At 30.3% G+C, this 21,601-nt stretch overlaps 2 protein-coding genes across 3 annotated transcripts in view; one reads left to right on the forward strand and one right to left on the reverse strand.

Annotated features, from left to right (window-relative positions):
* Positions 1 to 19,002, reverse strand: part of LOC125070148 (mitochondrial carrier protein Rim2) — a 41,804-nt gene extending 22,802 nt beyond the window's left edge. For both annotated transcript variants that reach the window (XM_047679878.1, XM_047679877.1), the window contains exons 1-2: positions 18,568 to 19,002; positions 17,498 to 17,648 (exon numbers count right to left, since the gene is read on the reverse strand). In XM_047679878.1, coding sequence (XP_047535834.1) covers positions 17,498 to 17,648; positions 18,568 to 18,608 — 192 coding nt within the window. In that variant the 5' untranslated portion in view covers positions 18,609 to 19,002. The remainder of the gene's footprint in view (positions 1 to 17,497; positions 17,649 to 18,567) is intronic.
* Positions 19,003 to 19,499: 497 nt separating this feature from the next.
* Positions 19,500 to 21,581, forward strand: LOC125069731 (glutathione S-transferase C-terminal domain-containing protein homolog). Its single transcript, XM_047679291.1, has one exon. It carries the CDS (start codon positions 19,630 to 19,632, stop codon positions 21,436 to 21,438), a length of 1,809 nt encoding a protein of 602 aa, XP_047535247.1. The 5' UTR covers positions 19,500 to 19,629; the 3' UTR covers positions 21,439 to 21,581.
* Positions 21,582 to 21,601: the final 20 nt, after the last annotated feature.

Raw genomic sequence — 21,601 nt, forward strand, 5'->3', positions numbered from 1 at the left:
TATTTATCAGAGTTTTAGTGGGTAGTATGTTAATTAAATAAGTAGCTGTTAAAACAGCTTCACCCCAAAATATTTTATTTAATTTCGCACTTGTAACCAATGTTCGAGCCATTTCGGTTAATGTACGATTCATTCTTTCTGATACACCATTTTGTTGTGGGGTGTAAGGAACCGTTAAATGATACATTATCCCTTTGTCAACACAAAATTCTTTGAATTCGTTTGAAAGGTACTCTCGGCCATTATCGCAATATAAATTAACAACTTTAGAATTAAATAAATTTTCACATTTTGTTACGTAGTCTTTCATACATTTATATGCTTCAGATTTAGAATGCATCAAATACGTTACTGTATAATGAGTAAAATCGTCAATAAAAGTAATAAAATAATTTTTATCATCAAATGTAGGTGGTGTAATAGGACCACAAATATCGGAATGAACTATAAAAAGTGGCCTATTTCTGACTGATTTATCTTTTGATTTTGCAAAGGGCAACCGCGACTGTTTACCAAGTATGCAAGACTCACATAATGTATCATTAGGCATAATATCATTAATTAGGTAACTATCATCAATTAAGTTTTTTAGAATGTTAAATTTATTTTTGTTTAAGTGACCTAGACGCTTATGCCATAGTTCGTAAGATGTAGAAGTTTGAGACAAATTTAAATTATGTTGAGATCGCGTATGCACTTGAAAAACTAATTTAAATAAATTATTACTGATAACACTCGATACTAAACACTTGATACTATTGTTAATATAAACACTGTTATTTTTAAATATAACAACCATACCTCCTTGTTGAATACGATATACAGATATTAAATTACATGGCACGTCCGGCGCATATAATACATTATTAATCGCCCCTTGAAAACCTAAATTAGTAATGACATTTATTGTACCTTTACCAAACGCTTGAATGCTTTCATTGTTCTTAGCTATACCAATTTTAATCGGTGTTGTGAACTCTGAGTAGGAAGAAAATAATTCCTTACTATTTACAACGTGGTCAGTTGCACCCGAATCTAAAATGAAAACAATATTATTAATATGATATTTATAAGAATTTGACAACTTACACGTTGAAAACATAAATGCGAAACTGTCCTCGTTATCGTTTCTGATTTGCAAAGCGCTCGCAGCTGCTGTTTTACTGCCGCTACTACCTCCATTTTGTTGTAACTTTTTGAAAAATCGACAATCCTTCTTCATATGATTTCGTCGTCCACAATAATCACAATATAATTTTGAAATTTTATATGATGAATTTCCGGTGTATGACTTCTTTTTATAATAATTATATGATTTCCTTTTATCGAATCCAATTTTGTTCTGCGATTTGAATTTATTCGTTGATGTATGTAAAACTTTGAGTTCTGTCGTCGTGGTATTCTTTAGTTTGACTTCGTGATCTAGAAGACGAGTTTTTACAAAAGATAGATGCAATTGTTCCTCTCCAAGTGTTTCCAGTGCCGTTATAACACCATCGTATGATGTGGGTAGAGTTAAAAGTAAATGTGATATTTTATCCATCTCATCCAATTTTGCACCAGCCGATATTAATTCAGTAATGATATTATCGAAATTGTTAAAATGTTCGAATAGTGTCACATCTGGCTGTAGTTTCATATTAAGTAACTGTTTACGTAAAGCCAATTGAGTCGCTAAGCTCCTCCGCTCATATACTTTGTCTAGTTCGGCCATTATGGATTTTGCAGTAGAAGAACCTCTTGCAAAGCTTAAAAATGTGTCACCCAAGTAATCTACAATCGTACCTTTTGCTAGCATATTCTTCTTAATCCACTCATTATCTGGTATTGGTGGTGGTTCTTCGTCAATAACAGGCAATAACTGCATTTCTTCTAGTAGTGACCTTATACGAAACTTCCAAGTACTATAGCGATCACCGTTAAATTGTTGTATATTTCTTTTACTTCGCGAATCCATTTTGAGTAACACTTTTACTATTAATTTTAATTATTTAAACAACTTTAAACATGACCTGGGCCCATAACCTGAAGGGAAATGGGGTAGGTATAATAAGACACGTCTGCACTGTTTGACAATGTTTTTAATAATGAATATTAAATAATCAAGTAAAGCTGTTCGTTGATTGAATGAGTGGTGAGCGAATGTGAATGAGTGAAAGATTGAATAATATAATGAAAGAGAAATCTATTATGTATAGAGGCTTGAATTTTTGTATATTCCAACAATCTTGAACCCCAAGAAACCTCATGGGCTACCTTTTTATACCTAAGACCGTCCCTACACCTGATAGGTAGGCAAAGCCGCGGACTTATGTAAACTAGTCTCAATTACTTGGCACAGTTCTAAATTAGCTATGCTCTTTACTTACTATTTCTTTAGTATTGAAAACGACCTCGATTTTTTCCACATGAGTGATGTTCAAGATAAACAAAGTATTAACTTATCGTTTATTCTTTTTGAAGCAAAGCCAAGTATTCATATCATATATGCACATCTTTTGCTCATATATGTCAGTATATATATTTAATTAACTATACTTTTATATATTAATTTATTAAATAAACTATATTATGTAATATGTGAATTTATCTGGATAATAAGGGAAATATTTAATTTACAAACAAACGGTATTATGAAGTTGAATAGAATGGAAAACCTTAATTAATAAAAATTAACAAAATAATTAAAATAACGAGAGAGAAAGAATATAAGGTTATAAAAAAAATAATAAATAATAAATCCAATATCTATTTAACAAAATAAATAATAAGTTAAGCATGGCAACCTTTCATACAAATATCCATAAAATTAAATTTAATATATCAAGAGAGAGATGAAATATGTCATTATTTATAAACAATTTATTGTACTATTAATATAAATTTTCACCAATTATATTTCTAAAAGATCTTAACAACCAATTCACCAATAAGCCGTATATATGTTATAATAAAGCACAAAATAATTGAAATTGCTTCGGCATCAAAGTCGAAAATAAGGGCAATAAATTATATATACAGCTGTATAAATGTTCGTTATTGTTTACATTTTAGTACGTAAAGGAGTCGTTAAATCTGTTAACGAACAGACTATATACACAGATAATTTCTATTGTTTTTATTGCATATATTAAACAACCGTTTAAGAATTGTTACGTTGGTCATACAGCTCAGACTAAAAAGATGTATATGGGTATATAATATATTTTCTACGTGTTAGTTGTTATAGAGGTTGCAGTAGGTACTATATTAGATGGTGGACCAATAAGCGATGAGTGACAAGTTTAGTATATAGTCTTGTATTAGACAAAACAATCAGAGCTATATAAATTCTTGTATGATTATTGTTAATAACGAATTATCATGATAACTTAATGTAAACTTTATACAAATATAGTATAAATACTATAAAGATATTCTAATTAAAAGATTCGGTTTAGCAAACACATGTAGCAGATATTCATGTTTCCATTCACAGTCGAGAGATGTATAATAATTATAAATAATTAATAAAGCAAATGAAAACTCATAAAGCGTAAAGTTTTGTCCGGGTTTGAACTCGCAATCTCGTTAAATTGACAATCATGGCTATCCAACTTATATATAACCTAAATTAATCAAATCAAGGGAATATCGAAAATAGCATCGCTGTCGAAACCTTAGTTGGTAATTTACTTAATTGACTTCTCTTACGTTCAAAATAGAATAAGACAAAGATAACCATTAATGAAATGTCGAATGTGTTACTTTTAATCACACATTGCGTCGTGTTCGATAATAAGTATATATATATATTAGTATCAAAATATCATATTTTTCAAAACGTATTGAAGGGATTTGTAAAACTACAATCGGAAAAATACCGATCATACTTAGTATTGTTGTATACCAGTTTGAAACGTGAAATAACAAGCGTAACTACAGGCACAAGATTCATAAAAAATTAGTGCCGAAGGTTGGTGGTGCATTGGCGATGTAAGAAATTAAAATACAAATTGAATAATTTCAATCAATTGCAATAACTACGAAATCAATCAATTAAACACCTAAGCGAAGGCTCGAACTGCCAAAATTTAATAATCCACAAATTATACCGCTGCGTCTAAGGTCGATAATCGTATATAAGATCCGCACTTTGTAAGCAATGCAGTGTTTATAAGTTCGGCTCGTTTTGTGTCGACAAAAATAAATTGATGTTATGAGTATCATTTTTATCCGACTAAAAAGGATATACGATTCCAGACCGTATTTATGTATGTTTATCTGATCCCGCATAACTTCTAAACTGCTTATCACAATTTGTGTAACGATGTATCGTTAGAAGCGTCTTGATTTTCCACTGGTTATGACGTCACTAGATTCAATATGGTGCTCTTGAAGATTTAAGATCATATTTTTAGGGAAAAGATTTTATACTTGTCGGGCGTTTGAAAACAGCCCTCAACCGCTTACCATTTATTCTAATAATAAAAACAATAAGATCCTCATAGTGTAAAATATGGTTAATATTACTTTTAGTGTTAATGTGGCCATTTATGGTAGTATTATACCAGACACTTAAAACGTTATGAATACCGTACGTATAATACGTAATAACGTAATATCGTTTTCAATCTTTTGTATGACGATTTTCGAGTAAAATAACGTTAAAATAATAATAAATACGCGACGTTGACAAAAATATTCATGCCTGAATGAAAGAAACTACTCAGCCAATGTACATAAATTTTATACCAGAAGATTCAGCCCGTTTCGAAGAAAGCTATAGTATATAATATTATTATATAAGTAGCTACGCTTCGCAGTTTCCCTCGCTTTAAATTTAGACTATTGACGTGACAAGCGTGAATTTCATGTTCTTGTATTGAATAAAGAATAAGGTGGCCTATTTGTCTAATAATAATGACGCCTGTGAATCGTTTTGTCCAACTACGCAAAACGTCTTATGACAAAAAAAACGATACTTTGAAAGAAAAATGTGGAATTTATTTATAAGTTCACAGTGTAACGACACTTATGTAGCAAAGCTATGTTATGCAAAATGCAATGTCGTTTCGAAGCAATTGAAAAACAAGAACATGTTTGAAAACATGTGTATTAAAATAATTTAAGGTAGACAATATATTATCTAAAAAGCGTATCAATAAAGCGCATAAGAAAATGTGCATCAGTCTTGCGGTGGATTGTTTTAGAATACATATAATTTGTTGGTTGAAAATTTTTTTTTACTATACATTTTGAGTGCTGGTATAATTAATATTAATAATATAAATACACAGGTCAAGCCAGAAATATGAGTTTTTTGCTGCAAAAAATTAAGTTAAAAATGTTAACATCTAACGCCTCGAAATCGTTATCTGCTTTCTTAATAATAAATAAAAAAATCTTTTAAAATGTCATAATTAAAATAAACAACAAAATATTTGAATAAGATATATTTACATACAAAGCATTATATGATATTATAGTTTCAGAAATATGATATATTTTTTGCCTTTTTACAGAACTGTCAAGTGACATGTGGAAATATCGAAAGATTTTTTTTTTTGGTTCTTTAAATTATATAAAAATACTACTAGCGTACTTACTCAGGGCGCAACCGGACGTACAGAGACATGATATGTATTATAAATATCGTCATATCAACCAATACTATTATAAAGCCTGCATTATATCAACGCAAAGTCAAGAACCTTGTTTCAATTAAAAACCTACTAATAAAAATCAAATTAAATTATTTATAGTTTAATAATACATATAAATACGAATATTACCGACAGTATTTATAAACTTGAGACGATTTGTTCAGTTAACGTTCTGCTATATAGGCGTTTCAATAGTTAAGTTTAGTCGTTATTAAAGATGATGATTTATATATATATCAATATAAATGTAATGATCATGAGGCGCCTATTTATCTATTTTCAACTTATAATATACTAGTTGTAACGTCGTCACGTTTTAGGTACAAATTTCAATATTCAAGCTTGCTTCGTACCAAATTTCTTCGAATTCGGTAAAATGGTCTGATCGGTATCTGATCGTGAAAGGGTATTGGACAAACAAACAGATAGACAGATAGAGTAACTTTCGCGTTTATGTTATCAGTATATATATTAAGATCGATATTTATGAAATTTATAATATACTTCGCAGATACTTCAAATATCCTCTTAATCTGTATTATGAAACAAATGATGGACCCTTTACTGATAAACTTTGTATCGTACCAATCACCGAAATTAAATTCAAAAGTAAAATGACAGTAGAGCTTGTTTCCGTAACAACAAACTCGCAACGTACAAAGAAAGTCAAACGTGAAATGGACCATAAAAAAATTAAAATTAGAGGATCAAAATAGACTATTACCGTAAGTCCGTTTACAACATTATACGAATAATACACGATGTAAGCTCCTTATTAATTCTATTACTATTTACCTGCATTACTTATAACAAAAAGGCCGTAAGTACCACACATAAAAACATATTTACACGTACCCATTGTATAAATTTATAAGCCAAATTTTTTAAACCAAAACAAATTGAAATATATATATTTTTTTTTTTTTAAACCAGTGTCTACTTTAGAAATATTGGCAAAAGATTATTCCCAAACGGGGCCAAAACACGCATTTTCAATTTCGACTCTTTCAAATAGAAAGCCAATCAAATCGTCGATCATATCTTTAGAGCAATTTTATACGCCAAGTCGGCATGTCTAACTATCGCCAATCAAAGAAAACATGCAGTATTTATAGCAAGACCTTGAAACATTAGTTTCAGATTACCACTACAAGTGACATTGGGCAAGGTCACTTATCAAAACGTTCTGGATCGGCTAAGAGGACACTTATTTTAACTACGCACTTAACTTTATACCAGAGAGGCATATTATACTTTATCTAGAACAAACAAATATATTACGATCGATAATAATATAGTATATATTTGTGACGACCTCCGTGGTCGAGTAGTGTATACACCGGTTTTCATGGGTACGCCACTCCGAGGTCCCGGGTTCGATTCCGATTCGATTCGGGCCGAGTCGATGGAGAAAAAATTCATTAGTTTTCTATGTTGTCTTCGGCCTGGGTGTTTGTGGTACCGTGGTTACTTCTGATTTTTCATAACACAAGTGCTTTAGCTACTTACATTGGGATCCGAGTAATTGTGATGTCCAATATTTATATTTATATATATATTATAGTTACAGATATGTATAAAAAATCAGCTGTTCAATGTGTGTGTTCAATTGTTCAATAATGATATTTTAAATTATAAGGAATATTTACACTACGTTTTAGATAATGGAGTTAAAACAATTGCGTATATAATGATGAGCGTGCGCGTGAAGAGCAAGACGCTAATGAAGACGCGGGAGCAATTTGTCTTAACAATCACAACTCATTGTACAAAATCAACATGGCATATCGAAAGACAACGTCGCGTCTTTAACTGTATGCAAAATACACATCTTATAAAGATTTCTTATCAACTTCAACTAATAAATATGAACACGAAAATCATATTAAAACTGTACACAATTATATACGAATCCTTTTTTTTAAAGTACATAGTTAATTTAGATTTCCATGATGTAATCCATGAGTAACATAAGTCCATTTCACCGGTGGTAGGGCTTCGTGCAAGCTTAATGTTATATAGACGAAACATTAACTATTTTATCGCCATCCATTAACACTTTGTAGTCCTTGAATGATGAGTGAGCCAGTGTAATTACTAATGTGTAATTGATTGCATAGGAGTAATATGTTTCTTATTTGCACGTTTGCCATTCTTAAATTAATTTAAAAAAAAACCTATGCTTTTCACACCAACCAAATACATACATAACCAAAATACTTTTGAATCGTCATTTTACTGAACTATATTAAGTACAGCTACCACCGGTTCGGAATGTATAGTCTACCGAAAAGATCCGGCAAGAAACCCCGTAGTTACTCTTTCCCAATATTTAAAAACAAGCTTAATTTAAATACAATTAAATATATTTTATATACCCTGACTGAGAGTCACACTTTTCTGTCTGTTTAATCTTGTATTGAATAATATGATTTATTTATTAATGTTTTTAGATTTTCTAAACAAACGTCTTAAGTAGCTTTTTTCCTAAAATGAGTTCACTAGCCCTTAACAAATAACGTCATTCCACTTAACTGTGTGGGTGTTGCCAGCCCAAATTGTACTGGGTTTGAAGTTGAACAGATATTCTTTCTTCAACAACGAACAATTATAAATTATAATCCATAAAGAACAATTGTATTATATTGTAAATCCAAACTTTATCGGAAATGTAATCTTCCTTCGATACCCCAGACAATACAGAAGACTTTTGACCTTTAGACATTCTGCATAAATTTCCCAACAATGTAACAACTACACGAGTTTCTGTTAGTGTTCATTTTACATTTTATCTAAATAGATTAGATACGAGAACAGTATTTATATAATATTCTCCTCCGTTCGTCTCTGATATAATTTATAATCAGTAGACAGGGGGTGGACATAATAATTGATATGTACATCAGTTACAGTTTAGAGATAAGATAATAGGATATTACTTATATTCAATGGTGCTATTCTTTTGATTATCCTAATTGATATTATAAATACGAAAGCGAGTTTATATGTTACGCCTTAATGTCTTGATTACTCTATCGATCTTTATTAAATTTTGAATACATATTGTGAGGCTGTCCTCCCCTCCTTATTGCCGCAGTTGTTCCTTTTTTTAAATTTAATCGACAAAAGGTTCGAAATTCAAAATACTCGGTCCGAATCTTGGACGCACTTTATACATGTTAATTATTTAAAACAGTGCCTTCGCTATTATAGTTACTTATATTTATTTATATATGTATTATTGTACAATTAACCGCATAACAAAAATATTATGAAAAATATTTAGTAGGTAAGTATGTCTAAAAGATTATCAATGTGTGTCTGAGTGCAACAACAACAAAAAAAAAAATCACCTACTTAGCATTAGAATACTGCAGATAAAACAAATAGATAAAAAATCTGCAATGCGCGATAACCTTAACTACACATATGTATATTATACAATGGTGTAGCAAAGATAACAAGTCAACGGTCTCATTAAAATGTGCCCTTAGGCAAACAAAACAATCTTATTCTGTACTGACGCCTAACCGGTGCTGGTTAAAAATAGAACGATCTCGACTAAGATCTAGATTAAGATCCTTTAGGATATGAGATTTGAATATATGCACGGTATCTTTTTAATATAAGCAGGAAATTATTTCGGACATCCGATTATATTGTGAATAGATCATTATTTTGAATAATTAGTAAATTAGTTCCATAAACAAAATAAATTGATCTTATCTCAAAGTACTAAAAAAAAAACTTTTTCTTTTCGTTTGTATGCCATATGTTCACGCATCGTTCGTCTGATTGATTGAAACTTTGTACAGTTGCCGTTGGCACTTGCGTAAATCTTACTGGCATGGTACCATTAACATGCAAAAGGTGGCGCGCCAGTTATTCAGACAAATATTCCTAAAAAAATTAATGTCATTGCATCGCATACATTAACTACTTGTAAATGAGATATGCCCCAGCATTTATGAGCAGAGATTTTCATTTTAATTTTGTTATACAATAGGACGAGCTTTTAGGTCATCTGGTGGTAGGTGGTCACCACCAAGCATAGACATAAACACTGTAAGAAATATTAACCATTCCTTGCGTCACCAATGCTCCAACCTTGGAAACTAAAATGTTATGTCCCTCGTATATTTTTACTGGCTCACTCGACCACTGAACTGGAACACAACAATACTAAGTGACAGTTTGTGATACTTGGCAATAGATTAAGTAATTAGGGCAGGCGGGCTTGCACAAAGCCACCATTTCCGTTTATTAACATTTATTCCCGAAATATATTTGGAATCGGCGTCATGTATATTAAAGTCAGTTTTGATTACTGGTATGTAATTTCTTAGCATCCTACTCTGTATCTAAAATTATTTCATGATACAGAAACCTGTATAGTGTTTACTCACAGCAATGAAGAGATAATATATGTTAGATTTACGATTAATTAACATGACAATATTTGTAACATGACAGTGCACGTACGTGTAAACATATATTTGATAAAATTATTTCACTGCAACAAATTGTGTGGTGTGTGTGTTAAAAGTAGAATGAAAGACACTCAACCAATGGTTTTGTAATGGATGGTTTTTTAATGCTGAACTATCAATACCATCCGAACTTTACGACACTAATCGATATTGTGACGGGAAACTGATTTTTCAATAGAAATATTCCTAAGCAAATATAGAGTCAGATTAATCGATGCGATTGGGCAGACGTGAGTAGCAAGTTAACAAGATGATTATTTCACGGCGATAAAAGTATTTTATAGATCAACCCATAAATATCCTACAGACCAACCCACGGTTCATGCTCCATAAATATAGATTTCTATTAATTCCTTGTTTATGTATACATTATATAAGAAGTGAGATAATAAAATGTACTTGACAAGGCTTTGTGCAAGCATAATCTACCGCCAAACAGCAATACTTAGTTTTGTGGTGTTGTATCTCTGTAGGTATACTGCTTCACTCACCCTTCACTAACTAAGATGTTATATAAAGCTAAGATATTAAGCTAAATAAAGTCTATTACTTGTCCTCAATGAGAGCGCCGGTAGTCGCCCAGCAGTGGGACTTTTATACCTAATATCACCGATATCTTTAATGGTGTCTGGTATTCCGTGTCTCTTCTGGATCACATGTGTTATTGGCTTACCAGAAGGTAACATAATTTTACACGAGGCACCAACTATCTACTGAACTAATTGAAATAGGCTAAGGAGAAATAACTAATAAAAAATATTTATAATCCTGGCCCTATCGAATTACACGCGGTATTAAGATAAGAAATGTAATTGTAATAAAAAATTCTCAAAATAAAAGAATTTATGTCAAGGACAGTTATAATGACATACAACATGAAAATATGCGTCTTAAAAATAAGCTTAAGTACAATAAGTATCAAGATCCAAAATGTATTCCGCACAAAAATGACTCTTATGACTAGCAATAATAAAAAAAACACACTCATTCGCTGAAGTATAAATAATTATTACCTAACTACTTAAACAGGTAAAAACAGTTTCTGCGTTGATCGAATTATTTTGGACTTGTGATAATTGTATAGAAAAACTATGTAAATGTAATTCGCAAATTGTATTAAATTAAAATTAAATCGGTCTATGTGGACTTTGAACATGAGTAATGTTGCGGGGTTTTAATTTTTGCTTTAGTTTGACCATAACGTCATAACTAAGGTTTTGTCTTTCTTTACTTTTGCTCCGCTCATTAAATCAGCACAGCGGCTTGAGAGCCTTATGGATATTAATCCCAATTTCAGTTACTTATATACGGCTTGTAATATTATTTGTGAACCTTTCAGATATCTCGAGGCAATGCAAGCAAAAAGAGACTTATTCTCTGCCTAAAGTCAACTCTGTAGAATAGGGTGGAAAGTCATGGTTGTTAATTGACAAGTTATGTCGCTGTCAATATGGTGAAAAAGAGCATGTTATATCTCAAACTGACAAAGTCTGCCGTAAAAGCATGCAAAAACCTAACAATTTAAGTCGCCTCGACACATATTTTGGGACAGTAAAGATCCTCTTTAAAAGTTAAATTATATCGAAGGCGATTTTACTACCCGTGGATGGTGGATATTGGTAGCTTACTTTGTGCAACCTATATATGTAAACAGAGTCTAGCAAAAATTTCATGTGAAACTCTCAGTACCTATTTAAAGTTCGTTGCCAACGTACATAGGGAAACTAGGTTTTCTAAAACACGCTAACGATGCCAAATTGTTCTGGCATGAATAATCAACTGAACTAATACAGTACATAGTAAATTGTGATTTATTACCAGACTTGATGCTATGCTTATCAATATTTTGTGCATTGTAATGATTTATATTGAAAAATTATAATGACACATTATTATTGATGTGACACATCGATTATTGTGTCTGGGGGGTAAGGCCGACTCGTATGCCGTAACGACAACCGGCAGGCGCTCTTTATACATTCATTCCCCCTCTCACGTGTTATTAGTTTTCTTTAATTATAAATTCAGATAATAGCTTACTGATTGATAGTTCAATGCCTCAAATATATCGACACGACATATTTTTTTTAATACATACCTATGCTTTGCAAATTTAATATTAATTAAGCCTTAATTTTTCGCCATTTGAAGATTTTCAAGAATTATAGCAACTGGTTCTTAGTTTCCAGTGTGTTAATATAAAATAAAACTGTAAAAACAAGTTGTTTTTTTTTTAAAGTCATTATCTTATATTATTTATTTGATTCGAAATTTAAACGAAGTAGGCGTCAATGAAATAGTCCATCCGTAATAATCTGAGGAAGTTATTTTTTAGTTTAGTACACAATTATTTCCACTTTACACGGACGGTATAATAGTACCAAAAATCAAACTCATTTTATAATCATTCTCAATTAAGAAACAACAAACAAAATTGTCGATTTGAAGTTAACTTATCCGTTCAGTGTAAGATTGTAGACATTAAAGTCAAAATAATAAAACACAACATGATAATACCGAAATTGTTTTTGTTTCTTTCGGGTTGGGACTAATTGCCCTAATTGTACTCGATATTCTCGGACGAAGACGAGAAACGGAAACGATTCGTTTAAAAACGTAGGTTTGTTCATGATCATGACTAACGACGATATACACATCCGAATAACTTCCTAATGCAATTAAATTGTTCTGCATTCAAGGTCATTGGTTGACTCTAATCCTTAAGGTCTTAACGATATGATAATGATACTTTAATACAAAGTCTGTTAAGAATATTTTTCACACCTCGAACTCGAAGCGTCGTGGTAGTGCTCTATTAGCACCTGAAAATATAATTCGCGATACACTTAGCTTTATATATTTTTAGCCATTTTAGGAAGAACATACATGCATTTACAATAAAAAGTGCTTCTAGCAAAAAGGGAATTCTAATGACATGAGACATGTTTATTTTGGAAAAACAAATGCTGATTTCGGAAATGCATCAATTTCATCTTATTAACATTATTTTTTTGTATTAAAAATCATAAAATCGAGTTCTTGGATGTTTGTTAGTCACGCTCGAAAAGTAATTCGCGAAATCACTTTTTGTAATGACGTATGTATATAATAATGAAGTGTATGGGCGCGTTACAGCTAGTAATAATCACAAGCTGCATTAAAATCCATGATGAATTAACCTAATTATATTGACAGTAGTAGTAACGGTAATTTGTGTAAATACCTGACCATTTTATAAATAGAAGCCAAACAAAGCACATGCCATTAAGTAAATTGGTCATTTGTATTCTTGCTTGCTTATCACGCGATAGTTATTGCGGAACTGACAAACCATTGAATAATCAAATACAAAATTAATACTGTAACTCCAACATCTCCATTGAGTAGTATGTAATTTCGTCAATTATGTTTAACATCATTAAATAAATATCATTAAACGGGAATAGAACTATTGTACCACAGTGCACACATACACAGACATACAGCTAAGTTAAGTGGAATAATGCTGTTTTTTAAAGAAAAATATATTTATTAAAAACTTTTTCTAGTGCATAATATGTAATGTGGAAGTCTAATATTTGTTTATAATTGGAATACTATACTATACGTGAAAGGCTATACGCCTTTTCTCCATATCGGCTTCTTCAGTATCTAATTACCTAATTATAAAATGTCAATAATACTTTATTAAATAATCGCTCCTCATATAATGTGCTCAACAGTTTCTACTCGGATACGGACGTCTTATCTTGTTATGTTTAGTTGCAACGTGATTCTCTTATATAAATAGTATTAAATAAATATATAAAGTGGCTGCTTATCATTGTTTTCTTGAATCGGCAATTATTTTCAAATGCAAGGTCAACCTATTTATTATTCTAATAAAATATTTAGTCAAATCAAAATATAAATAATGCATTTCGGTATTTATCCCTTTCAGTAAAAAACTCTTTATTTTTACCATACAAAAAGGGCAAAAATTTCACCGTAATCGTATCAGTAAACCGATTGAAAATTCGGTTGCAAGATGCATATTGTTAATAAAAACTTAATAATATTGCCTCTGCCTCATTATTCAACAATGTATTACTATTTCTCATTAACAAGAGAACCTTGACCACGCAAGGAATGCAAGCGGATAATCAAACACATTCATTCACAAGTTGACAGAAACAAAAGATTCTTTAAAAAATACGCCAAGAATAACTAAGTTCCGAATTTACCACAGAGTAATTAAAAAAATATTTTAAATAAGTTTAAAAAAAATCGTCCAAGGGGATATTTTTGCCACGGACGAATAAATATACTAAAAATACATTACTGGAAAGTAACAACATATCACAGTATTTATTCAAACACAATTCAGACGAATTCCGCGACGTTAAGCTTAGTCAAGAACAGAACACGAGATACTTAACTCCTAAATGAAATATATACACGCGACGAGGTTAATATCGATAAATCATTGTATATCCATTATTCGCCCAAATAATTCCACATTATTTCGTACAAGGTAAAAAAATGCGCGTGCCTATAAATTTATGGTAAACTTGACGACAATACCTTGAGATAATGAATCGTCAAGACTATATTATATTAAAAATAGCATTATGCATCGAACATTCGTATTTATCTTTAATTCTTCTATACGTGAGCACGTGACTGAACTTTTCCTAAAAACCTGGACCGATTTTGATTATTTGTTTTGGTGTTTTAATTGAGTGGAGCTTGAGTGGTTTAAATAGGTGGCACTGCGTTCGGGTTCTAGAATTAATTTTTGACCATTATAATTAAATTTCTTATTTCACTTGTAGGAAGTCAGAACAAGCAGCTAAATATCTCACACATCAACTGTATTGTATACAATTTTAGGGTTTCGTAACACATTCAAAATGTTCTAACTTTGAAGACATTCCATCTTACTGACTTTTATTTGAAATGTCTGCTTGGATGTTTGTCTCATAAAGTTCCACATTAATCGAAACTGATTAGAATTTAAAAAAGTAAAAAGTTTCATTAATTAACCCGTTCAATATAAATGTTCCCTTATAATTTTTCTTTTTATAGTTGGCACAATTTTACGGATATAACGTATTAGATAAATCAAACTAAAACTAATATTATATCGTTCCAAACTTTATTAATTTACAATATAGATCATTGTTATAACAAATATTCAAATTCACGCTAGTTTGTTTTATAGTTTTTTACGTACTAAAATTACATTTATAATAAATCAACTTTAGCTTAACATTGAATCAAATTATATCAAATTATACAATCGTTTTTGATTTCGTATTCGCTTTTGTAGCATAACTCCAATACTCGGCGCACTCTATCTTCCTTCTGTTACATAATAGATAAGGTATGTAATATCTGGATATATGTTCGAATACTATTCGATATATTACTGAACGCAATTCTTCCTCAATGTTATTTCAATTATTTAATTAATATGCTTCATTGATTAAAATAATTATCGAGTACAAGAAACGGAATGAATACCTTAAAACTTTCAATGCCACCAATGCATTGTCTACCTTTAAACTAAAATAAAATCATATCTGCTTATAATATACGGAATCCTGAATTAACGAAGCCAAATTTTGCTTAACATTTTGTATAGGATGAGACATAAACTTCAATTGTGTTTCACCTGCTAAAGCCAGTTGAATTATTAGTCATCAATCCCAGTTATAAGCAATTTTATCTATAAACGTACATACAAGTAGTAGTAATATAATTTAATGAATTAAGCTTCCATGGCATGGAGTGGATGACCAGACCTACGTATTTTTGCCACTGATGTTACCTGATGGTAAGTGGTCACGACCTCATATAGATATTGAGGCTGTAAGAAATATTGACACAACCTTACGACACCAACGCGCCACCATCATTATACCTGTAGTTACACTGGCTCACTCATTCTTCATACCTGAACACAACAATAGTGTTGGTATTTGCCAGTAAAATATCTGATGTTTCATTGGTATTTAACCAGATGAGCTCGTATAAAGCCCTATGCCCAGTATTTAAAATATGAAGTACTTTTTATAGGATTCTACATGTTTCTTATTTTTCATCTTACTAGCCATTTAAACATTACCAATTCGAAATTGGAGGATTTTTATTTTATAGTTTTTGTATGATGTTTTTTATAAAATCACTAAACATGATTATCTGTTTACAATGACGCGTTATTGTTATCATAGTAAAAGATAAATAAAGGAGGAGTGGTTGAGATTTGATTCTTGCATAACAAGAATTAATTAATCTCAAGGAATCAAATTCATTTCTAAATTATATCTAGCATCACCTTGATCCATAGGCTCCCTATTTCATTATATACCTACTTAATTTTATTTTGATCCTTAATAAGATTTTAATGTAAATTTCAAATCTTTTATTTATCAATGGCTCGGCCTTTTGTTAAAATACTAGGTAAGGATTTGGAATTATTTCTTATTGCAAAATTTTTAGATTTTTCACTTTCCTTGATTATAAAATCCAAAATCTGCACTGGTAGTAAGCTTATTATTATAGAAACGTTTACTAGTATAGAAAACATCAAATAACAAAGAAACATGTTATCATGTAAAACTTTTATGAAATCATTACATTAAAAATGAAATCGATATATACTATATGTTTATAATATTCAAGATTTAAGTATTAATTTCATTTAGGTTGATCTGTGGTATAAAATATTATTTGGTTTGGAAATTATTATTCTAATATTTGTAACAAACTAAATCTAATAATTTTGGAATAATCAGAATTGTGTTATTACATGTTATGCATTATTTCTCGTTTTCAACTAAAACTTATACAAACATATAATATTAAAAAAAACTAGCTTTATTTAATATTGATGTTTGAACTTTATATTTTCTGTATCATACAGACGATATAAAGTTTTGTTTTCTTAAATTAATTATGTATGCAGGTATTTTCAGAATTTTATTTAAAAATGAGGGTAGTTGACCATTTTAAACATAACATACTACATACATGGATTTTATAATATTTAAAATCTATCCGACCAAATTAAATTTAAAAAAGAAATATACTAAAAATAGCTTTTTATATATAGCACATCATTTAAGTTTTATCTGTTGTATTTGGGATCTGTTAACTAAATTCCACTTTAAAATAAACTGTTTTTCATACATCATCACTTTAATATTTTGTTTATATTGCTTTTTTTTCATTTTTTATTTTTTTATATTTGTATTTTATTAGGTTACATTTCATAGGAAAAAAAGTTACTAAAACTATAAAAAATATTTATTTACATATTTATACTTTAGGTTTTTATTAAGTATTTATGTTAAGATTTTAATAAAGTTATCAATTTACCTGGTGTTTGGGAATCTTAGAGCAAACTCGCTTTGAATTAGCAGCACCAGATGGAGGTGGGGGTGGAATACCCACACCCTTTGAAGACTGAAGTCTTGTCTTTACTACTTCTAGAGGGCATGTTACCACAGCACCCGCAGTGCCTGCAAGCCTGGAATTAAGTTTTTTCTTAGCATTTTTTTTTCCAATGCAAGAGTTAGGCAATAAATAAAGAATGTATTTACAGGCAGTGAAAATTAATTTGAAATAAAATACAGAAAAATGTTTTCACACTGAGAATAGGGTGATATCCAGATATGCACCACATTGACCCCATTTCCGAAATCATAATCAAACATAAATGCCATAAAATAATCTGCCAAATAAAGCCCATTAAATGGAGATTTAAAACTATTTTCTATATTTTATTTTAATTCTATTTATATCAAGGTACATATAGAAACTACTAAAATATAAATATGTTAGTTAAATTAGAATATATATGAATGATTACAGTTCATAAAAAGATGATTAAACTATCATTATTTATTTTTGGAAAACAAAAAATTGGTCTACGTTCATGTATATTTCTAACTAGAATATTTCTTATGTGATTATACTTTTCAAATATGTAGCTAGTAAGTGACTATTTTTGAACAAATACTAGGATTGCAATTTGAAATCAAAAAAAGAGAACATTTTGTTACTGTTTAAAGGATTTAGTCGTAAATAATAAAAAAATTACTTAACATTTAACTAGAATGAAATGTACGAAATATACAGATATTTCCGAGTCATATAAATAATAATTCATTAAGATTAAAAAAAAAACTAAATTTAATAACAATACGTATACAATAATATGTTTACAATATTTATAAAATTGAACACGTAGCTGGAGAGTAGTGAGGGGTTTCAATTGATAACCGGTAAAGTATAAATAGGTTCAATAAAAAGTGGCGTAAACATCAATAGCGCAGCCCACATGTGTTATTGCGACCGATATGAAATTATGCAAATACGGTAACTGCGTATCATTAATTCAACTTAATGGATTTTATCACGAGTAATAAACAAAACATTATCCTTACCCTCCAGCCACAAGGTGTATCGCTGTATCCCTTTGAGACATTTTAGCGCCACCGGAATAATTACATGACTGCAAATTGCGAAGTCTAAAAATAAACAAATGCACTACCACCACTTATAGCAACGTCTTCAACGTATTTATTTATTATATATGCACACAATTTTATTTTTATCACAAAATAGTAAAATCAAAAAACTAATGACACAATTTTTTGATTATTTTATAGTTATCAACTTTAAAGCAATGATAAAAAAATTTTGGGCACAATTTACATTCAAGATTTCATTTCACACAATGTGAGCGGCTTAACGACAGAAGACTCGGCAAACACTACGTACTAACTAAAAAGAGTTCACATTCGGAACGTGTACAATCACACGTTCACATCGTTCATCTGGCCGTGCTTAAGATTGCACGGAATACTAGTTTCTATCTGTTTACACAAAAGGCTTATAAATAAATGGAGTTAAAGACAGTCACCATGTAAACATGCTGTATACTATAAATACTGATAGCACATCACAAACCTAAAATGCCATATTAAAAAAATGTATGATTACTACTTTATATATTTATTTGTAAAGGTATTCTTAAAGGTTAAAAAAATATTTTTAACAAGTTCTATTTATTGAAATTATAAATTATTGCAATGAATATATAATACGTTTCAAAAATGTCTGCGTGTAACAAATATTAAAAAAAATCATAAACAAGACTAAGGAATTAAAATTTATAATATAAAATCAAGTCTTTAAAGTGTCATTTAAATAAATCTTATTTATTTAAGAACCTATGTACCTCATTAATATAACTTGTTTAAATAGCTGTGAAAATAAAAAAAATTGCAATGTTGACGACATAATACAATCCTGCAAATTGCGATTGTCTATAGTCAGTATTCACTAATATAATGACTGAAAATGACATTGACGCCTGACGGTTAATGTCTTAATGAATATTCTGTTATTCATCCAATATTTAAGAAACCTGCCTGTTTCCTATTTCATAACCTATAAAAGTCATACATAACCATATATTATTGTAAAATTAAAATCAAAACAGGATGAAAAATGAATTGTATCTGGAGACTCACACGTCAAAAGAAAATTATGATAAAACATCCATATTAAAAGTCTCTCTGGAATCACTAATTACATATTGTGTATACAAATATTGTATTCCTCTTGATATAAAGCTTTACTTCGTGCATACCACAGACAGTAGTGATAAAACGTTATTGAATTTGCAAGCAGACCATATAGATTTCGTCCATAAAGAAGACATTTGTTGGCAAGTAGCGTCTTGTTTGTATCCAGTGATATTATTTGACGATACAATAATTACTGGTCTCTGTGCCGTTTCCAGACATATTTGCAGACACAGAACCTCTGCACCGTCTTCTAATGAGTATGACGATGGTTTACTCAGCTTTAGACAAGGTTGTCTTCAAGCACCAAATGAAGTTTCAATATGGACAAAATTCTGTGAAGTTGATTTGATAAAAACAGTAAAAGAATTACTCAGTGAGGAAAAGTTAGACGAAATACCGAAGAGTTTGATAAGGTTTGAAAATCATTTGAATAAACCTGTTAAAATTCATAATATATTTAAAGTTGCTAGAGAGTTGAAGAAAGAAAATATAAAATCTGAAGACAATGTGGATCACATAAACAGTAGCACGATAAATATAAATGGACTGAAAGATGAAGCAAGAATGCCTAAACATAGGAAATGGAAGTCCAATAAGAAAAAATCTGAAATAGATATTCCACTCAAAATTGAAGATCTTGATTTGAATCATCAGTTTGCCGAAGGACCATTTCTTACCCTAGCTGACTTAGTATTACTTCCATCATATCATATAATTGTACAAATAATTGGTAAAAACATGTTTGAATCTCTATTTCCATTGACATATAAATGGTTTTTAAAAGTTACAAATATTAATGAAGTGATTAGCTTAGAACTTATTTTACAAACAATTAAAGCTCTGCCTTTACCTATAGTAAAAAGTCTAGAAATACCTAAAATAGAAGATGTTAGTTTGTACAAATCAGATCCCAAAAGACACAATCCTAAAAGACGATTGTTCACGAAGCCTGAAGATATAGAGAAAGCTCTGGATGTTATCGAAGATGGAATGGAATTAGATGTGAGTAATTTGGAATTTGAAGCACTTGACTGGAATGAAATTCCAGATGGGGCAAATCCTGCAGCAGGCCATTTACCAGATGAAAGGGTTGTAAGAAAATCCCAACAATTGGAGAACTTGTGTCAAGCGGTAATCTCTATGGCTCAGGACGGGAACTATATTGTTGACTTTTGCAGTGGCAGTGGACATTTGGGAATTCTTGTTGCTCATCTTCTGCCAAAATGCACAATTATATTATTAGAAAATAAAGAACAATCGCTTTTAAGGGCTAGGGATAGAGTACATAAGATGGGTCTGACAAATGTTTATTTTTTCCAATGCAATTTAGACTTCTTTATAGGAAAGTTTGATATAGGAATTGCTTTACATGCTTGTGGGATTGCCAGTGACTTGGTTTTAGACAAATGCTTAAAATCAAATGCTAAATTTGTTCTTTGCCCATGTTGTTATGGCTCTGTTCATGCAACTGACAGGCTTGTTTATCCAAGGAGTTCTAAATTCAAAAGTATGACAATTGATCAATATTTGTGCATTGGACATACTGCTGATCAAACTCATAAAGACCATCCTTTGACTGTAAGAGGTGAAAGATGTATGGCTATAATCGATTCAGATCGTGCGAGATTGGCTGAAGAACACGGCTACAAAGTTACATTATCCAGATTAAAACCTTTGTCATGTACTGATAAAAATAATTTGCTAGTTGGTGTACCGTCGTAAAAAAACTAGGTATATAATTATGAAAACATTTTTATTATAAAAAAATATATTAACATAAATTTTTTACTACTGCTAAGTCTTTTATTTTCTCACATCATAGTAAAACATAATAACAAAAAAATACAATAATGACTTTAATAGACACTTAAACTTTGACTAACTG

Source organism: Vanessa atalanta, chromosome 16 (assembly GCF_905147765.1).
Source record: "Vanessa atalanta chromosome 16, ilVanAtal1.2, whole genome shotgun sequence".
Classification (NCBI taxonomy): domain Eukaryota; kingdom Metazoa; phylum Arthropoda; class Insecta; order Lepidoptera; family Nymphalidae; genus Vanessa; species Vanessa atalanta.